At 36.9% G+C, this 20,982-nt stretch overlaps 1 protein-coding gene and 2 long non-coding RNA genes across 5 annotated transcripts in view; all 3 read left to right on the top strand.

The window, feature by feature from the left end:
- LOC115225839 (retinol dehydrogenase 12) overlaps positions 1–4,867 on the top strand; it is a 69,227-nt gene extending 64,360 nt beyond the window's left edge. For both annotated transcript variants that reach the window (XM_029796823.2, XM_036514575.1), the window contains exons 4-8: positions 1,008–1,133; positions 1,735–1,896; positions 2,689–2,850; positions 3,341–3,610; positions 4,574–4,867. In XM_029796823.2, the coding sequence (XP_029652683.1) occupies positions 1,008–1,133; positions 1,735–1,896; positions 2,689–2,850; positions 3,341–3,610; positions 4,574–4,725 (872 nt within the window). In that variant the 3' untranslated portion in view covers positions 4,726–4,867. The remainder of the gene's footprint in view (positions 1–1,007; positions 1,134–1,734; positions 1,897–2,688; positions 2,851–3,340; positions 3,611–4,573) is intronic.
- A 293-nt stretch (positions 4,868–5,160) lies between these two features.
- LOC118768331 overlaps positions 5,161–20,982 on the top strand; it is a 28,344-nt gene continuing 12,522 nt past the window's right edge. Inside the window, exons 1-2 of the long non-coding RNA XR_005004142.1 lie at positions 5,161–5,360; positions 13,386–13,389. This is a non-coding gene — a long non-coding RNA (uncharacterized LOC118768331). The remainder of the gene's footprint in view (positions 5,361–13,385; positions 13,390–20,982) is intronic.
- Positions 7,353–13,088, top strand: LOC118768330. 2 transcript variants are annotated; one of them, XR_005004141.1, is made up of 2 exons: positions 7,353–9,173; positions 10,119–13,088. It is a non-coding gene; the product is annotated as an uncharacterized LOC118768330 (long non-coding RNA). The 2 variants fall into 2 exon arrangements; XR_005004140.1 differs by having other exon boundaries at positions 7,353–9,167.

A 20,982-nucleotide genomic window follows, 5' to 3' on the forward strand; every position in this document is an offset into this window, starting at 1 on the left:
GAGGTGGACTTTGCCATTCATCCTTTTGAAGTAGACTTTGCTTTTCATCCCTTTTGGGTGTCGATAAAGTACCGGTCAAGTGCTTAATCTGTCCTTCAAAATTACTGACCTTGTTCCAAAATTTGAAACCAATAATTAACATAATTCTTAATTTATCAAGCCCCAAAAGAATGAAGATATTAAGTACCAGTTGCGCACTGGGGTCGATGTAATTGATCAGCCCCTTCTTCACACAAATTTCAGGTTTTGGGCCTTTAGCAGAAAGGACATATACAGAGTGATGCTGGAGCGTCCCTATTATTAGCAGCGATGTTAAAGTCGCAAGCTGGCAGAATCGTTAGAACAAAGACAAAATATCGGTAAGCATTTTGTCAGGGGTGCTGAGTTCAAATCTCACTGAGGTCGACTTTGCCTTTCATCGTCTCAGGGTCAATAAAATAAGTAACAGTTGAACACTGGGGTCAATGTTATAGTTTAGCCCCACCCGTAAATTTTAGGCCTTCTAGCTTGTTTATCAACCACATGGTTCCGGGTTCAGTCCCACTGCGTGGTACCTTGGACAAATGTCTTCTACTATATCCTCGGGCTGACCAAAGCCTTGAGTGGATTTGGTAGACGGAAACTGAAAGAAGCCTGTCGTATATGTGTGTGTGTGTGTGTGTGTTTGTGTTTGTCCCCCTAGCATTGTTTGACAACCGATGCTGGTGTGTTTATGTCCCCGTCACTTAGCAGTTCGGCAAAAGAGACCGATAGAATAAGTACTGGGCTTACAAAGAATAAGTCCTGGGGTCGAGTTGCTCGATTAAAGGCGGTGCCCCAGCATGGCCGCAGTCAAAATGACTGAAACAAGTAAAAAGAGAAAGATAGATTTCAAATAAACAGGTGTAAAAAAACCAAAGTCCTTTCTTAACGAATCTCGTTTTTGTTTTCTCTTGTTAATTAGTCTTGTTCTGCTTGTTCTCATCAAGCGAAATCACTAATTGTGTTTCTGTTGTATTTCAAAACAGGACCTTTCTTGTTAACCAATCTGTTATTGCCTGATCTGAAGAAAACTGGTGAAGAAAATGGGGATTCCAGAATCGTTACCGTAACAACTCATCTTCATGACAAATCTGTCACCAGACGACGACCAGGTGAGATATTTGATGTTTTGATCAAGGTGGTATGCCCAAGCATGGCCACAGTGTAATGACTGAAACCAGTAAAGAAAAAAAGATACCAGTTTATATGCATACCTACATTGTGTCTATATGTAATTGTGTGTGTGTGTGTGTGTGTGTGTGTGTGCTGATATTTGTATATGTTGTTGGTTCCTGAGGGATTGTTATTTCTCTTATTTGTCTGTGTGGTTGGCTGGGCATGGTTGGCTTGTCTCTGGCAGGGTTTGTCTCATTGATTGGGCTCAAGTGGTTTTATGTGTGTGTGTGTGTGTGTGTGGTTGGATGTGTGTGTGTATGCTTGTCTGGGTGTGTGTGTGTGTGTGTGGTTGGATGTGTGTGTGTATGCTTGTCTGGGTGTGTGTGTGTGTGTGGGTGTGTGGGTGTGTGTCTGGAGGTGTATGCTTGTCTGGGTGTGTTTAATAGTGTCTACCCCGTGAGTATTTGTGCCAGGTCTTGCCTGTCCAGTTGACCACTGTATGTCTGTGAGTGTAAGAGAGAGAGAGGGCTTGTATATTTGTGTGACACACAGACACTATATTATCCATTAATCTTGTTTCTTTTTCTCTGCCTTCAGTTGTTGAAAACTTGGATATTGACAATTTCTTCTTGGAGAAGGAGAATACTTACAACTCTCACCAAGCATACAAGAACTCTAAACTGGCTAACATAATGTTCACCTATGAACTTGCTAAGCAGCTGGAGAATACTGGTGTCACTGCAAATTGCCTTTGCCCAGGTAAGCCTTTCTTTTATTTTCAAAATTCAAACAAGGGCATTGGTCATCATCGTTTAGCGTTCGCTTTCCAAGCTGGCATGGGTTGGACGGTGCGAGTGGGGTCTGGGAAGCCAGAAGGCTGCACCAGGCTCCAGTCTGATCTGGCAGTGTTTCTACGGCTGGATGCCCTTCCTAACACCAACCACTCTGAGAGTGTAGTGGGTGCTTTTTATGTGCCACCGGCATGGAGGCCAGTCGGGGATTGTATTTCAAATAAAATATAGCAACAAAAAAAAGTTGATTTAAATAAAAACCTTTTATCAAGCCATGGAGTTCCTTTGCAGCAAGACACCTGGTCCTGCCCCTCTTGTACTTCAATGGGCATATAGGGGTTAAACTCTTGAGACAGTGGGGCAGGATATAGGTGCAGAAGTGGCTGTGTGGTAAGTAGCTTGTTTACCAACCACATGGTTCCGGGTTCAGTCCCACTGCGTGGCACCTTGGGCAAGTGTCTTCTAATATAACTTCGGGCCAATCAAAGCCTTGTGAGTGGATTTGGTAGATGGAAACTGAAAGAAGCCCGTCCCGCGCGCGTGTGTGTGGGTGTGCGCGCGTGCGCACACACACACACACACACACACACAGAAAGGTGGTGCTCCAGCATGGCCGCAGTCAAATGACTGAAACAAGTAAAAGAGTAAAAGAGAGAGTGCCCCAACCATTCCAGAAGATTTTTATGGGTGTCGTGGTGGTGGAGGTGGTGTGGTGGAGAAATTGAAGAACTGAGAATTGTCGTCTTTTGTCTGTTTCCAGGTTTTATTCCAACAACAGAATTAACTCGTAGCACCAGCAGCGCTCAGCGCTTCTACCGCAAGTTTGTTCTCCATGGACTTCTCCGTTTCACAAAGATGACCAGAACTGTGGAACAAGGTGCCAAAGCTCTTGTTGAAATGGCAACTGGAGAGAAATTAAAAAGTAAGCATTCCGGTTTTTTTCTTGTTTTTCTTTTTATATTCTTACTCCCAATTTTCTTATTTTAATGAATATTTTGTGTGTGGAATCGGTAGATGGAAACTGTATATATGTGCATTCAAAATGTGACCGCGTGTGTACTGTTGGCGAGATAGTGAAGATGCCGACGACCGCTTGGTTCAAAGTCTCTCTTGACCACAAATGGCCTGAACTCTTTGCATGAACACCCTCCCTGTACATAACTCCACGTCCCTCTACATGGCCTTCTTTATGCTTTTTGAGCCAAAAAATTAACTTAACTTAAATACCGGGGTTGATTCATTTGTCTACAAATTCTTCAAGGTAGTGCCCCAGCATGGCCACAGTCTAATGACTGAAGCAAGTAAAAGGTTGAAGGGTGGTGGGGTGGTTTGTATATGTCTGTAGTGTTTTGGAGTGGGGCAATGTCTTGTTTTTGTCGAGTCTTTGAAAATGTCCATTTGTTCCATTCCAGGTGTTAATGGTAAATACTACAAAGAACACCAAGAACTGAAGTCTTCTGAAGAATCCCAGAACGAGGAAATGCAGAAGAAAGTCTGGGATCTGAGCGCCAGGTATTGTCACTTGGAAGGTTTTGAAGCTTTGGACGCCCCAGTTCCTCCTCCACCAGAAGAACCAAAGGAGAAATCTAAGGAAAAATCCAAATCTGAAGAAGAGAAGAAGGAAGGCGGCGAGGAGAAGGCTGAGGAAGATAAGTCTGAGAAGACTGAAGAGAAGGCTAAAGGTTGGTATCTATTCAAGGGTGGTGGTCATGGGGGAATAGTTTCATGCTGTTCCTCCCTTCATGGTTCTCTAGATGTAATCTTTAGTGTTCCAGTTTTGGCACTTTTGGAGTTTTGATTCTCAGACTTGACCCATGCAAGCACAGAAAAAGGGGACAGGAAATGAGGAAATGATATCCCTAGGGGCAGGCGTGGGTGTGCGGTAAGAAGCTTGCTTCCCAACCACATGGTTGCTGGTTCAATCCTGCTGTGTGACACTTTAGGCAAGTGTCGCCTACTTAGCACCTGAGCTGATCAAAGCCTTTTGAATGGATTTGGTAGATGGAAACTGAAAGAAGCCTGTTATATATATATACAACACACACACACACACACACATATATACACACACACATATACATACACACTCATATATACATATATATATATATACATACACACACAAATATATATACATACACACTCATATATACATATATATATACATACACACACACACACACACACACACACACATATATATATGGCTTCTGTGCTGGTGGCACATACAAAGCACCATATGAGTGGTCGATGCCTGTGCCACCTGACTGGCTCCTGTGTCTGTGGCACATAAAACCCACCATTCGAGCATGGTCGATGTCAGTGCTGCCTGACTGGCTTCTGTGTCGGTGGCATGCAAAAACCATCCACTATACTCTCAGAGTGGTTGGTGTTAGGATAGGTGACATTGTAGGATAGGTGTGAGAGGCTGGATCTGGCTAGTTTGACCATAAAATATGTAAAATAATTTGGCCACTGGGGTCGATGTAATCGACTTAATACCTATGTCTGTCCTTGTTTGTCCCCTCTGTGTTTAGCCCCTTTTGGGTAATATAGAAATAGGTAGAATATTTGGGCCGGTTTAAATGCTAAATGGTCAAACAATTTGTAATAAATTTTGATCCCTTTTTTTTTCCCCCCTTTAGATTCTGAGGAGAAAGAAGGTGATAAGGAAGCAACCGAGACCGCTCCTGCTGAGACTGAAGAGGCTCCAAAGAAGGTGGAAGAGGAAGATGACCTGAAGAAAGCTACCCCAGCAACGGAGATCACTCCGGCTGCGACCGAAGTGGCTGCTTAAGGAGAGGGGCCGGAAATTGGTGAAAACTAAATGAATTAGAGAATTTGAAAAAAAAAAAAAGATAAAACAAAACGAAACAATAACAACAAAAAAACACTAAACAAAAGCCACAAAGAAAAATCTCTTATAATAATAATAATAATAATAATACTAATAACATCTCAGCAAAATAATAATATTGGTAATAATAATAATAATAATGTTGATGGTTTTGAAATTGTATGTGACCAGTTTGTCACGGCTTCGCATCAGTGGAAGTTAGTGTGAGAAAAAGATGGAAAAAAAAATCAAATAAAGTACCAAACACACTTCAACAAAACAAAAATAATAATAATGATTAAAAAAAAAATGAACAAAACAAATACAGCAACACGAAAAACATTAAAAATTAAAAAAAAAAAAAAAGAGCCACCCCCCAAAAAAAAAAAATTTAAATGATTTCCAATTTTTTAAAATTTTTATTTAGCTTTGTCTAAATAATAATAATAATAATGATGATAATAATAATAATAATGATAATTGCTCTTGTATATTTTAATTTTTCTTTTTTTGTTTTGTCGTTTCCCAGCCTATCTTTTGTTGGCACCGTCTCTTTTTGGTCTCTGAATCTTGCTAAAGTTTAAATGTGACACTGTGTACGTGTGTGTGATGTATATATATATATATATATATATGTACATATATATATATATATGTATATATGCATTTAGATGTGTGCGTACATATAAATATATACACACACACACATCTATATATGCATATATGTGTGTATATATATATATATATATATATAGTATATATATATATGTATATATATATATATGTACATATATATATATATAATATATATATATATATGTATATTTATATATATATGTATATATGTATATTTATATATATATGTATATATATATATGTATATATATATGTATATATATATAATATATATATATATATATATATATTGTACACACTCACACACACACACACGCCTCCCCCTTCGCCTTTTTCAAATGGTTAATTAGGAAGAAACATGAATAAATACATTGTGCTGCTGTTAATTGGCATTTTTATCCTTGTACTCATTTCTTCAAACCCTTACATCCTCTCTTTCTCTCTCTCCTTCTCTCCTTTCGCTCTCCTTCATCTTCATTTCCTTCTTCTCTTCCCAGCACTGCCAGACAAATAAAAAAAACAAAAAAAGGAAAAAAAAATAAAAAAACAAACAACAAACAAACAAACAAACATGCAAAACCAAAAAAAATTAAGCTTTCAAATAAAGTATTAATTAACGAGATATGATGTATCTGTTGCTTACTCGTTGAGCAATAATTAATTAAAAGGCTTGATTTTTTTTTTTTTTTTTTTTTTTGTAATTCTTTATTTTGAACTGCCAAATTTTTTTTATTTTGTTTTGCAGAGGGGGTCGAAGTAGAATAAAGCGAGGAGGCCCCGGTATCTCCCTATTTTTTCCTCTTCGTCCTCTTAATTAACACCTTAACGAAACAATAACAAAACATTTCTAATTGAGGCTCAAGGCCTCAAAATTTTGGAGGGAACAATTAAAAATTTACTCTAGCACTTCTATTTTATAACAATAATAATAATAATAATAATAATAATAATACAATAGTAATATTAATAATAATAATAGCTGAAATATTTTATGGGGTTTGATTCTGTCTGTCTGTCTCTCGCCGTCTCAATTTTCCATAATGGCACTAACAAATTTTATTTTAATGTGGATCAGGAAAATTTGTGTCCGTAGACAGCTTTTTTTCTTTTGCTTTTATCTTTCTTCTCAACCTCTCCCCCTCCCCTCTATTTTTATTCTCTCTTTGTCCCCTCACCCGTATTGAGTTCTTTGCATCCTTCACGTGTTCAAGCCTTACAGATGGATTATGTGTATACATGTGTGTATGTATATATACATACATATGTATATACATACATGTGTATACATATACTGTGTATATATATACATAGATACATGTGTATATATATATATATACATAGATACATGTGTATATATATATATACATAGATACATGTGTATATATATATATATATACATAGATACATGTGTATATATATATATATATACATAGATACATGTGTATATATATATACATAGATACATGTGTGTATATATATATATATATACATAGATACATGTGTATATATATATACATAGATACATGTGTATATATATATATACATAGATACATGTGTATATATATATATACATAGATACATGTGTGTATATATATATACATAGATACATGTGTGTATATATATATACATAGATACATGTGTATATATATATATATACATAGATGCATGTGTGTATATATATATACATAGATACATGTGTGTATATATATATATACATAGATACATGTGTGTATATATATATATACATAGATACATGTGTGTATATATATATATACATAGATACATGTGTGTATATATATATATACATAGATACATGTGTGTATATATATACATAGATACATGTGTATATATACATGTGTATATATACATACATGTGTGTATATATACATACATGTGTGTGTAGTATATATATATATATATATATTATATATATATATATTATATATATATATATATATAGTACACATCCAGATGTGTGTATATTCATACGTTATGTATGTACACACAGGGACCCGAAATTTTCTAGTGTCCCCGCAAGAAAACCCAAATCTGTTTAAATGGAATTAATTCTAGGGAGCGGCAATGTCTGGTGGCGAGGAGAGAATAGGAGAAAAATAAAGAAAAAAGGAGAGAATAAATAAAAGAATACATAAAAGAAAAGAAAAAAACTTCAAAAAACCCCCTTAAAAAACAAAGCATTTATTATACACAAAAAAATCCAATATGTTTCTCTGGAGTCATTTTCCCATCTTTGTCTATTTTCTTTCATTTCTCAAGCATTAAAATTTCAAAAAAAACTAAAGAGATCTTCCTTGTATTGGTCCCCGTCCCACCCACTCTATATTCCATCAGAAGATTTAATTTAATTTTTCCAAATATATATATTTTTCTTTAATCAACCCTAACATATTTCATGCTGGACAGAGGTGTATATATACGATATATATATATATATATATATATATATATATATATATATATTTATGGGTGTGTGAAATCTATGTCTATTTCTTTATGGTTCTATCGGGGGTCTAAAAATGAAACCTCAAAAAACTCCCTGCATTTTTCAATTCTTGTTCTCCTTGTCTTTTTTTGTTTCCCCCCCCCACCATCTCTTGGATATTATTTTCTGTAAGAATTTAATATTTTTTCTATCTAAAAAAACCAAAAAAAAATCCCAAAAGATCAAAGTTAGTCACTAATTATTTCGTAAAGTTGAAATATAACAAACCAATTGCTCAACAACATAACCTGATCGATCGATCTATTGATCTATCTATATATATAAACATACATACGTAAACATACATAATGGTGTATATGTATAAATATATTATATACACACAATGTTCAAAATATTGAAATTGTTGCATGCTGTGGTGTATGTCTTGTAAAAAAAATTGCCCTTGTAAAAATCGTCATTCTCTTCCTTAGGTTAGAATTTGCATTTACCGAAAGAGAAAGGAGGAATAATAAGTAAAAACAAAAAATGAAATATAATAATTAAAAAAAAATACTAATTCTTCTTTCCTCCATTTTTAGTAAGAACCCCCACTCCCAGCCAAATTCCATTCAAGAATGTCTCGGAAGTTCCTATATTTTTGATTTAACCTCCTTCCCCTTCTGGATTCCTCTGTATGGATGTCTGTCATAATTTCCAAACTCTTTCTCCATATATTCAATCTCGGTAATTCCACCGTTTTCTCCATTTATTTTTTTCCTGTCTTCTGAAAGAAATATTCCTAACAGGCAGCAGAAATATTTTGCCTTGCTCTCACCCTCAACCTCTTCTACATAAAAAAAACTCCCCCTCTTGTACCTTACCATTTTGTGAGCTTAAGATCCAAAGCTCCCTCACTCCTTTTTTTCTTTCCAATTCTGTTATTTCTCTGAATTCCATTTCTAGAATTCTACTGCTGTTGCTTCATTTATAAACTGGTTTTACCGGTTCCTTTACCAAAAGTGAGCAAAAGAACCCCTTTCCCTCAAAAAAAAAAAAGAGCAAAGCCTCTAACATGGCACCTGTCTGTCTCAAAGTATTTTATTTTGGCATCTATTCTTGCAAGCAAGCACCTCAACTCACCTGCTCACTCCAAAGTTAATATTTTATTATTAAGGTATATTCTTTTTTGTTTGTTTCAAATAATACATTCTTTGGAAAAAAGAATGGTAAACAAAGAAATTGGTCTGGGAATCATAATTATTGGTTTGGAGGAAGAAATCTGTCTCCCATCTCTTTGAATACACACACATACATAAGTGTGTTTGTGTATGTACATATATATAATATATATACACACACACAAGCATACGTATGTGCTTATATGTATATATATATATATATATACACACGTGTATATATATATGTATATATAATAATAATATTAGGGAGTAAATCCAAACTTACAGGGAAAAATTAGATTTAGGATTAAATCTAATTTTACAGTATAAATATATATAAATATATATATATTTTAAATTAATATATATATATATATATATATATATTTATGTGTATGTTTAGATAATTCAAGAATTTAGGGTTTTGCATGCAGTTTTTGATCCATTTTATTTTTAAGAATTTTTTTCTCTAATTTAAATATTTTTGCATCATATTCTTTTAATTCTTCCTTGTTTTGCTAACGAAAGTCGGATAAAAAATTTTTTGTTTTTTTTACATAAAACAAAAAAAAAAATCTTATCCATTTTGACCAATGTTACTAAAAAAAACCCCCCAAAAAAACGAAGGAAAAAACCTGAAATAAAATTGAGTGAAATTTTATTTTACGAAAGATTTAACTCCTCCCCCCAACTCCCACCCCACCGTCAATTCTTTTGTTCTTTCTTCAGAACTAAAATTTGTCCTTTTACCCTGCTCCGTGAGGGTTTTGTATATTGGTGTGAATGAGTGCGTTTGCTGACAATGTCCAGTTTTTCTAACCAAATTTGTCGATTATTTATCAATTTCATTTTTTGTCTGTTTTCTTTGTATTTCTTTGTATATCTCTTTCAAATTCCCTTGTAAACCATTTTCAAAGACTTAAGCTTGAGATACAAAAATTTTAGCCTGGCTATTATTTTTCTTCTACTTCCCCGATAAAAAAAGCAAGTGTATGCATATTTCTGACCCTTTTATCGTGAAAGGTCATCTTTACGACATTAAATACTCTATGTACATCTGTGTATATGTGTGTATATATATGCATGTGAATATACAGGTGTGTATGTATATATATGTATATGTGTGTATTTATATATGTATATATATGTATATGTGTGTATTTATATATATGTATTTATGTGTATGTATAGTAAATACATCAAAGTACTTGCAAGTGATCTTTCTTTCATTTAATATTACAAAGAGTAAGAGGCAAGCTCTCGGCAAGTAGTGTCTTGGGTTCAATTCCTACCAGTGGAAACCAGGTTTGCTGGTGTTTTTTTTCCGTTTTTTTTTCTTCTTTTTTTTAAAATTTAAAACAAATATTTTTTACTTGCACTGCTATTGCCTTTTTTGTGAAGGGGGCATGAACATCACAACACTTTACAAACTCCTTTTTTTTTGCTTTTCTGTATTTGAGAGCCTTGCCTTGCTGATTGGCTGTCCATCATTGGATTATAACACCTGACCCCCTTGTCCCTTTCTTGCAACTTAACCTTTGTTCAAAACTAACAATAATAACAATATTTGTTTCATCCTCTCTCTCTCTCCCCCTCTTCCCCACCCTTCACTTTTAGCCAGGAGATAATTATTCTTATTTTGCCTTACCTTTTTTCTTTCCATAATTTTCATCTTGATTTATTATTCATCATGAAATAAAACATTTAAATATATTCAAACACAAAACCCTAACTGACATTTTTTTTTTTCCAATTTTTTTTTTCCCTCTTCCCATCATTGTGTTTTGGCAATCAATGTTATGACTGTTAAATAATTATGTCCTTTTTTTTTTTTTTCTTTGCTCAGTTGGCATTTACAAAATAACAAAATGGAAAAATATATTTTTATTTTTTAGGATATAAAAAAAAAAAAAAACTTTAAACTATCCTAACCTAATTCTGCTTCTTATAATATTAGAAATGTTAGATATGATTAATAAAGTGTCTCTCTCTCTCTCTCTTTCTCTTTTTCTGACATTGTTCATTTTGTGTTTGTCGTTTTAGCAACATCTTGTTCTTTACTACAACATCTCTTCTTTCTTTGGTTGTTCAACTCAAACTATAAACCTAAATTTAAGAAAAAAGCAAAAAAAATAAAGCCAAAAAACCCCCCAAAATCTCATACCAGTCGTTTCATATAAACTTGATTGCTAATATTTTTCCAATCAGAAAATCCGAGTTCCTACCAAAAGTGGCTGGTGAGTCTTCTCTACAATGAATGCTGTTCGGTTGGATACTTGTAATATTTTCTGGTTGAAAGATTCATTGGTAACCAAGCTAATATAAAATTGACTTTAGAGGTTTTGATTTAGATGCCATTGAAGAATATATTGTCCATTTTCCCTGTGTCAAGCAGTTTCTTCTAATTCAATTTCTGCAATGGATGTCTATATATATATTTACACACATACATACAAACTACAGAAAAGTGTAATAATGTTTGGATTATTAACCTTAATTAGCAATGGTTTACGACACATTATTAATTAATTAACGTGTCAAGCTAGCAGAATCATAAGCAGTATTCTGTCCATCTTTATGTTCCGAGTTCAAATGCTTCTGTGGCCGTTTTCATCTTTTTATCCTTTTGGGTCAATGTAATCAACTAATCTGTCCCCTTAATTTCAGGCCTAATCCTTATGATAGGATTATTGGGACCTTAGCTTTTACTTTCAAATTTAGTATGATGAGGGGGTGATGTTTCCAACACACATTTAATTTGAACTTTTTCTTCAGTGGTGGTGGGCAGGTGAATGTTTCTTGCAATGGGGCCAATAACAGCTCACCCAGACTTTCTCAAGCATATTTTTATCTTGCATCCTATTTTGAGCTGTCCCCCCCCCCAAAAAAAATGCCCTCACCATGAGTGGCACAGTTAGTACATAGTGTATTTACTAAAGGAACTTTAATTAAAACTCTGAGTTTTATTCTCTCAATGCTTACTTACACTCCATTCTGTAGTAACCTCTGCCACCTCCAAAATAGTGCCGCTTCCCACTAGAACAACACATGCTTCGGACCTCGGAAAACTGAGCTAACTCTCAATCATTGTTCCTTAAAGCTAGGAAGTTGTAGAGTTTGGATTTTCTTTCATATTCGGGGATATCTTTGAGATAACTTTCTGTTCCTTCAAGAAATCTATATTTATACATTCCTTCTCTCCCTGCTGCTCTTTTTCTTCTCTCTTTCTTTCACCCGCCAATAATCAGATCGGAAGCTATTAAAAGAAAGCACTCCATTCTCTCCTTTCTGCAGTGTTTACAACATACATATATTTATAAACTATACATGCAGTGTATATATGCACAAACATAGATACTGGAAGTTCTTTTTATTTTTCTTTGCTGCAGAGATAAAGCTACTTGGCAAGTAAAAAGATCTGGTTTCAAATCTCAGTTGAATCCAGGTTGCAGTGTATTTTTTTAAAAACTTGCTCTGCTGTTGTCTTTGGGAAGGGGCAATGGATGAATGTCCTACAACTGCATTACATTCCTTCTCTCGTGAACTTGTGGCTTTTACCTAAAATAAATAACCAACATATATATATATAAACATTCCTACATATTCCACTGTCACATGCAATGTTAGAAGTTTAAAAAGAATCCTGTTTTCCATGCTTTCCCCCTCTTGCCTCATATCCATAAAACCTAGCTCTATGCGTGTGTGTGTGTGTTTGTGTTTTTCTGTGTGTCCCCTCAAATCCTCCACACATGCCATTCACAAGAACACCCTTTGTAATCTTAACAGCTTCTCAGAAATGTTCCTCCCTCCCACAGACTTATACCCCGCCCAACCTTCTAATTCTATGTGGTGCTAAGAAGTAATTTGCCTTAATCCATCTGCGATACATACATATATAATATATACATACATGTGCGTGTGTATATATTATATATACATATATATACCCCTGCTTTGTTGCTGAAGTACAACTAATAATACTAACGTGGTTCACTTATGTACTTAATTAATTTTCTGTAAGCCTTTGCATGTGTTTCGATTCCAATAAAGTATGCATGTACAAGTAACTGCCTTTCTCTCTCTGTCTGTCCGTCTGTCTCTCCTAGCTGTGTCTCTTTATCTTATTCTAATCTTATACAAGAAGCTGATCTCTGTCTATCCATAACAGATGTGTAGAGAAAGGGAGGAATCAAAAGGAGATAATTCCTATCACAACATAATTTGAGAAGGGAAGTTGTTGAGAGAAATGCAGTGTGTGTGAAAGATATAGGTAGTGTTTTCTCCATAGTAACTAAAGTTTTGATTAAAAACAGGAATTTTATGTGCAAGTGGGTCAACACAATGCAACACAGACTTTGGTAAAGACATGTTTATATATAGTTTAGGTTGTTTGTGTTTGTTTTCACATAGAGACAACACAAAACGGACTTTAAAAAAAATGCTTTTTCTATAATGGCTGGATGTTGAGTGTGTATGTGAGAGTGAAAGGTAAGATTAAAATTGTTTCAAGAAAAAATAAAATCTAGTTTTGTTGAGCACATCTGTGTGATCATTGTAGTAGGCCTCTGCTGAAGGAGGTCCATTCAGCTAAAAACCTTCAATGCGGTGCTCCAGCATGGCTGCAGTCAAATGACTGAAATAGATACAGGATATATTTTTTTCAACTAAACCACTAAAGGCAGTGCTCCAGCGTGGGCTCAGTCCAACAACTGAAGTAAGGAAAAGATAAAATACTGGTTTGGCTGTGTGGTAAGAAGTTTGTTTCCCCAGCACATGGTTCCGGGTTCAGTTCCAGTGTGGAACATTGGGCAAATGTCTACTTTTATAGCCTTGGGCTGACCAAGGCCTTGCGAAGGGATTTGGTAGATGGAAACCGAAAGAAGCCCTTCATATATTTTATTTGTTTGTCATTTGACTGTTGTCATGTTGGAGCACCGCCTTTAGTCGAACAAATAGACTTGAGGATTTATTCTTTGTAAGCCTAGTACTTATTCTGTCTCTTTTGCTGGACTGCTAAGTTATGGGGACATAAACACACCAACATTGGTTGTCAAATGGTGGGGAGACAAACACACATGCAAATACATACAAATATATATATGATGGGCTTCTTTCAGTTTCCGTCTTGGTTGGCCCGAGGCTATAGTAGAAGACACTTGCCCAAGGCGGCGCAATGCAGTGGGATTGAACCTGGAGCCATGTGGTTGGGAAGAAAGCTTACCACACAGCCATGCCTGCACCTATAATATATATATGTGTGTATTTGTGTTTATGTATGTGTGTCAATGCGTATTTTTATGTGCATATGTATATGGGTGTGTGTGTGTGCGCCTGTATTTGTCCACTACAGCTGGGCAACCAGTGTTGGTGTGTTTACGTCCCTGTAACTTAGTGGTTTGGCAAAAGACTCCAACAGAATTAGGACCCAGCTTTAAAAAAAAACAAAACACTGGTCGATTTCATCAACTGAAATTTCTTCATGGCGATGCCCCAGCATGGCCGCAGTCTAATGACTGAAACAAGTGAAAGATAAGAGATGGACCTGAGGGTCAAGCAACCCTGCATCACCACCTGGCCACCCTTTGACCCCTTTCCCCCCACCTCTCATCCCCACCTTCCCTCTGTGTTTAGTACAGTCATCAGCAAAGAGGACCTTGACCCCAAGGAGGTCAAGAAGGTTGGTCACCCTTGACTCACATCCTCCACCAGTTTTTTTACTACTGGTGGTTGTGGGGGAAGGTGGTGAAATTATTCAATGACGTCGAGGAAGAGCTTTAAAAGAGTGGTTTTGAAATTATTTTCACTAATTAATTATATAATTATATATCTTCAAACATATATACAGACATACATATACTTGCATACATATATAAATGCATAAATATATGCACACATTAATACATACATACATACGTTTACACATACACTCATACATACGTACATACACACATACATTCATACATGCATACATACATATACATACATTCATACATGCACATGCATATATACATACACACATGCATACATACATATATGACTGTCCCAATCGATATAAACGTATCTGTCAAGACCTACCAAAAACAGAAAATATAAAGATCTGGAAATAGAAACTGGCAAAATGTGGAACCTGAAGACTAAAACAATACCTGTTGTCATAGGTGCCCTGGGAATGATAGCAAAAGGGGATGATTCCTGCCTAGCTCAGATACCAGGAAACCCCAAAATGTAAGAAATTCAAAAGATAGTGCTCATGGGAACTTCCCATATCCTATGTAAAATACTATGTACTCTCAAATTTTAAAACAAACTCATACATGCATACACACATACACATACAGACATGCAGTGTATGTATCTGTGTGTGTGTGCATACATTATCTGTCTGCCTATCTTTTTTTTTTTTATTCTTTTACACATTTCATCCATTGAAGTGTGGCCATACTGGAGCACTGTCTTGAAGCATCCAGTGAACGAAATTGATCTCAGAACCGACTTTTAAAGTCTGCTGCTTACTCTATCAATATCATCGTGCCAAACCGCTAAGTCTTGGAGGAACGGCTTAGGGAACTGCTTTGATGTTTGGTTGCAGAAAATCACGTGAGGATATGATAGGAAATTCTAAAAGCATGAATGGAATTCTCCACGATAAAAGAGTTTGTGAAGATTTGCGAACAGGGGACAAATGATATGGAGTTGGGAATGGGGAAGGACATTCAACCATCTGTGTGGTTGAGAAGCTTGCTTTGTGGCCGTGTAGTTCTATGACTGGAATACATAAAAGATATCTGACCTTGGTCATCTTTGTTTATCACCAGCAAATATAAATAGAGATAACCCCACCCTTTTTTAAAAACCCTTTAGCATTTAAACTAGTTGTAGTCCCAAATATTCTACTTGTTTATGTTCAAACCAGCCAGATCCAGCCTCTCACGCCTACCCTACAATGTCATTCTAAAAATATACAGTCAGCATCGCCTTACTGGCACTTGTGCCCCGTGCTAGTAGGGTGCCAAGAGCACAATCCGCGCGTGATCGTTGTCGGAGGAGCCAACTGGCTCCGTGCCAGTGGCATGTAAAAGGGAACCATTCGAGCGTGATCGTTACCAGCGTCGCCTCACTGGCACCTGTGTCGGTGGCATGTGTAAAAAGATTCGAGCGAGGTCATTGCCAGTATCGCCTGACTGGCCCCCATGCCGGTGGCACGTAAAAAGTACCCAATACACTCTCAGAGTGGTTGGCGTTAGGAAGGGAATCCAGCTGTAGAAACTCTGCCAGATCAAGATTGGAGCCTGGTGTGGCCGTCTGGTTCGCCAGCCCTCAGTCAAAATCGTCCAACCCATGCCAGCATGGAAAGCAGACGTTAAACAACGATGATGATGATGACATCATTGAAATATTGATGCTGTGAGATAATGCAGGAGTAATTCAAAACAATTTGAATAAATAAGGATTATATCTGATAGAACAATCTGACTGCTAAGAGGTAAACCATCCATATCTGGCACAAATATTCTACCTGTTTTATGGTCAAATTGGCCAGATCCAACCTCTCACACCTATCCTACAATGTCATTTTGAAAATAAACAATCATATTGAAATCTCAAAGCTACAAGATAATGCAGGATTAATTCAAGACAATGTGAAGAAATAAATATTACATTTGACGGAGTAATCTGAATGCTAGGAGACTAAACCAGCCATATTTTTGTATGGGTTTTGTGTACAAACTGGCCAGATCCAGCCTCTCACACCTGTCCTGCAATGTCCTTGAAATAAGAATGACATTCGACAGAGTAATCTGAATGCTAAGAGGTTAAACCAGCCATATCTGGCCTAAATACTCTACCTGTTTTATGGTCAAACTGACCAGATGTGGCCTCTCACACTTACCCTGCAAAGTCATTCTAAAAACAATCACATCATTGGAATCTCAAAGTTATGAGATAATGTGTGGTTAATTCAAAACAATGTGAATAAATAAACAATCGACAGAGACGTCTGAATGCTGAAGGAAGCCTACATCAGGATGATTTAAACAGGGAACGTTTCAAAAGTCTTCAGGAGTGGCTGTGTGGTAAGTAGCTTGCTTACCAACACGGTTCCGGGTTCAGTCCCACTGCATGGCACCTTGGGCAAGTGTCTTCCATAGCATCAAGCCGACCAAAGTCTAGTGAGTGAATTTGGTGATTTGGTAGGCGGAAACTGAAAGAAGCCCGTTATATGTATATATATATATATATATATGTATGTATGTATGTATGTATGTATGTATGTATATGTATATATATATATATATATATATATGTGTGTGTGTGTGTGGTTGGTAAGCAAGCTACTTACCACACAGCCACTCCTACGCCTGTCATTGAAGATTTCGGATTTGATTAATCCTCCGGTTGCCGAGGGGTTAAAGCTATCTCCCTTTGTCAGTTTGTAGCAAATAGCGTAGGGATTAGAAGGTGATTTCATAAGGGCTAAAAAATAATTTTCAGTCTTAACCTACACACACACACACACACACACACACAACACACACACACACACACACACACAAATAAACAAACAAGCAAAAAAGAAAAAAAAAATGGCGGTGAGTGGGCAGAATGGTAAGAACACCGGATGAAATACTTGACAACCGATACTGGTGTGTTTAAGTAACTAGGGGTTCGGTTAAAGAGACCGATAGAATAAGTAATAGGCTTACAAAGAATATGTCCTGGGATCGATTTGCTCGACTAAAGGCAGTGAGTGCTCCAGTATGGCCACAGTCAAATGGCTGGAACACATAAAAGAATATGGAAAGATAATGTGGAAGGAAACATACCATTTCTGGTGGAAAAGTCTTTTACTTGTCTCAGTGATTGGTCTGTGGCCATACTGGGGCAGCTGTCTTGAAGAGTTTCGTCTGTCTTCACGTTCTGAGTCCAAATTCTGTCAAAGTTGACTTTGCCTTTCATCCTTTCGAGGGAGGTGGGTGTCGATAAAATAAGTACCAGTTAAGTATTGGGGTCGAAGTATTCAACCAAATCTCTTCCCCGAATCTATTTTCTACGGAAGATCCAACGGCTTCAAGTTTGAGTACGCATGCGTGTAGTTGTGTGAGGTGGTGGTGGTGGTGGCAATTACATCGACACCACTGCTCATCTTTTACATTTTCTCTCGACTCCAACAGGAAGGTAAGAATTAACCTCGGAGGAATTTGGACTCAGAAAGGTAAAGTCGGAAGAAATGTCGCTCAGCATAACGTGCTTTCTATCACGTTGCATTCGTCCTGCGAAGCTTTGACTGCGCTTAGAGTTACAGGCGCAGCAAAGGGGCTGCAGAGAAGTCCCTTAAATGGCATCCCGAAACTTTCCGGGACCCCAGAAATATGCCTGACAATTCATTTTGCAACAGCTGTTAACGTATTATCATAAAAGGAAATATATCTCATTGACAAATGAATAAATTTCAAGGGAAATCACTCATGCAAGTGCTTTGAAGAGTTATTTCCCTTAAATTAATTCTTCCTTACTATTGCACATTTGATATATTTTTTTACTCTAGGCACAAGGCCCGAAATTTTTGGAGAAGTAGTCAGTCGATTAGATCGACCCCAGTACGTAGCTGGTATTTAATTTATCGACTCCGAAAGGATGAAAGGCAAAGTCGACCTCTGCGGAATTTGAACTCAGAACGTAGCGGCAGACGAAATACCTATTTCTTTTCTACCCACAAGGGGCTAAACACAGAGGGGACAAACAAAGACAGACAAACGGATTAAGTCGATTAGATCGACCTCAGTACGTATCTGGTACTTAATTTATCGACCCCGAAAGGATGAAAGGCAAAGTCGACCTCTGCGGAATTTGAACTCAGAACGTAGCGGCAGACGAAATACCTATTTCTTTTCTACCCACAAGGGGCTAAACACAGAGGGGACAAACAAAGACAGACAAACGGATTAAGTCGATTAGATCGACCTCAGTACGTATCTGGTACTTAATTTATCGACCCCGAAAGGATGAAAGGCAAAGTCGACCGTGGCAGAATTTGAACTCAGAACGTAAAGACTGACGAAATACCGCTAAGCATTTCGTCCGGTGGTATTTCGTCCGTCTTTACGTTCTGAGCTCAAATTCCGCTGAGGTTGACGTTTCGAGGTCGGCAAAATAGATTAATATTTCGACCAGGAAATCCTGCTTAGTAGTATTTCTCAAGGCTTTTTGTGGTTTTTATAATAATAATAATAATAAAATGCCCTGATGCAGTACCAGGTATTGGATCTCATGGCTTCTGATCTTAACTGATTGGAAGTGTTATCATGTACATTGTTTTGTCTTGGTATAAAAGATGGGCTACAGCAAATATTCTGCTCAGTACTACAGATTTGCTTGTCAGTTGTTTGACCGTAACCAGTTGAGCTTGTCCCTTAGTGGCTAACGAAATGTGCATCTCTAATCACGAGCAGAAGAAGTGGGGGAGCATCATAGCCATGTGTTGAGAGGGATTCTTTGGGGTTTGGATAATGCACCTCTGGAAACATGGGTGTTTCGTTCATCATCCTTAAATAAACCTTATTCAGGGACCATTTGAGCAGGATGAGTTACTCGACTAAAAGAAAATTCTAACTGGGCCCCACCTGCAAGGTCTCACCCAGAGACCTCAAGAGACAACAAGTTGGAAGTTGATGTTGGTGTTATGCTTAGGGTGCCATATATTTGATTTTGTACTTAGTATTGTTCTAGAGACTGTTTAAGAAACCATAAGAAAATTATGTTTGTTTTAAAATTGGAGATTGCATAGTCAGTATTTTACGGAGGATATGGGCAGTATTTCTGCCATTATGGGGTTTCCTGGTATGTGAGCTAGGTAGGAATCGGCCCCTTTTGCTATCATTCCTAGGGCACCTATGACAACAGGTATTGTCTTGAGGTTCCACATTTTGCCAATTTCTATTTCAAGATCTTTATATTTTTGGTAGGTCTTGACAGATACGTTTATATTGATTGGGACAGTCATATCGATGCGGCGGCAAGATTTTTGTTGGTATGTATGTATGTTTTATGTATGTATTCTCATGCATAGAGTTACATATATCTAGACATGTTCATATATATTTAAATGATAAACTTCTGGAAAGTTTTACAGATTTTTACAGTTCCAGTGATGGATTGGATCTGTAGTCTTCGAATTTACTTTCTCCTTTCTGGTTTTGAGAAGCCTAATTTCTCAAGATTGGTAGTATGTACGTATGTATACATGTATGTACACACACACACACACACACACACACACACACACACACAGACACACACACAAACACACAAATATATATATATATAATTAATAAATGCGACCTTTTAAAGCCTAGCCAGGCTCATGGGCGCGGTTTCCCGGTTTCTATGGCGTATGTGTTCCCCAGCTGGACGGGACGCCAGTCCATCGCAGCGTTACTCATTTTTGCCGGCTGATTGGACTGGAGCAACGTGAAATGAAGTGTTTTGCTCAAGGGCACAACGCTTCGCCCGGTCTAGGAATCGAAACCACAATCTTACGATTATGATGCTGACACCCTAATCACTAAGCCACGCACCTACACACACACACACACACACACATATTGTGACCTTAAAGTAAACAATCGGAGACAATCTGTTTATCAGTGTACAGACATACAGACCTCTATGAAGACGGGTTGTTTTTTATCGCAGAAGGGCGAAAGCCATTTGCGTCGTCTGTGATATTTCCCATAGAATGTTTGAAACTGGTCAGATAAACAGGGTACGGAGGGGTACGGTGAGGTACGGTGGGGGGTACGGTGGGGTACACAATCGTCTGAGAAAGTGATGTTGATTCATATCTCTTCACGTGCTCTGCCATTAAACTATCAAGGACAGTCATAAGATTAAACTGGAAAAGTTTCAGACGGTTGCTCACACACACACACACACACACACACACACCACACACACACACAC

This window comes from Octopus sinensis, linkage group LG28, assembly GCF_006345805.1.
Source record: "Octopus sinensis linkage group LG28, ASM634580v1, whole genome shotgun sequence".
NCBI lineage: Eukaryota > Metazoa > Mollusca > Cephalopoda > Octopoda > Octopodidae > Octopus > Octopus sinensis.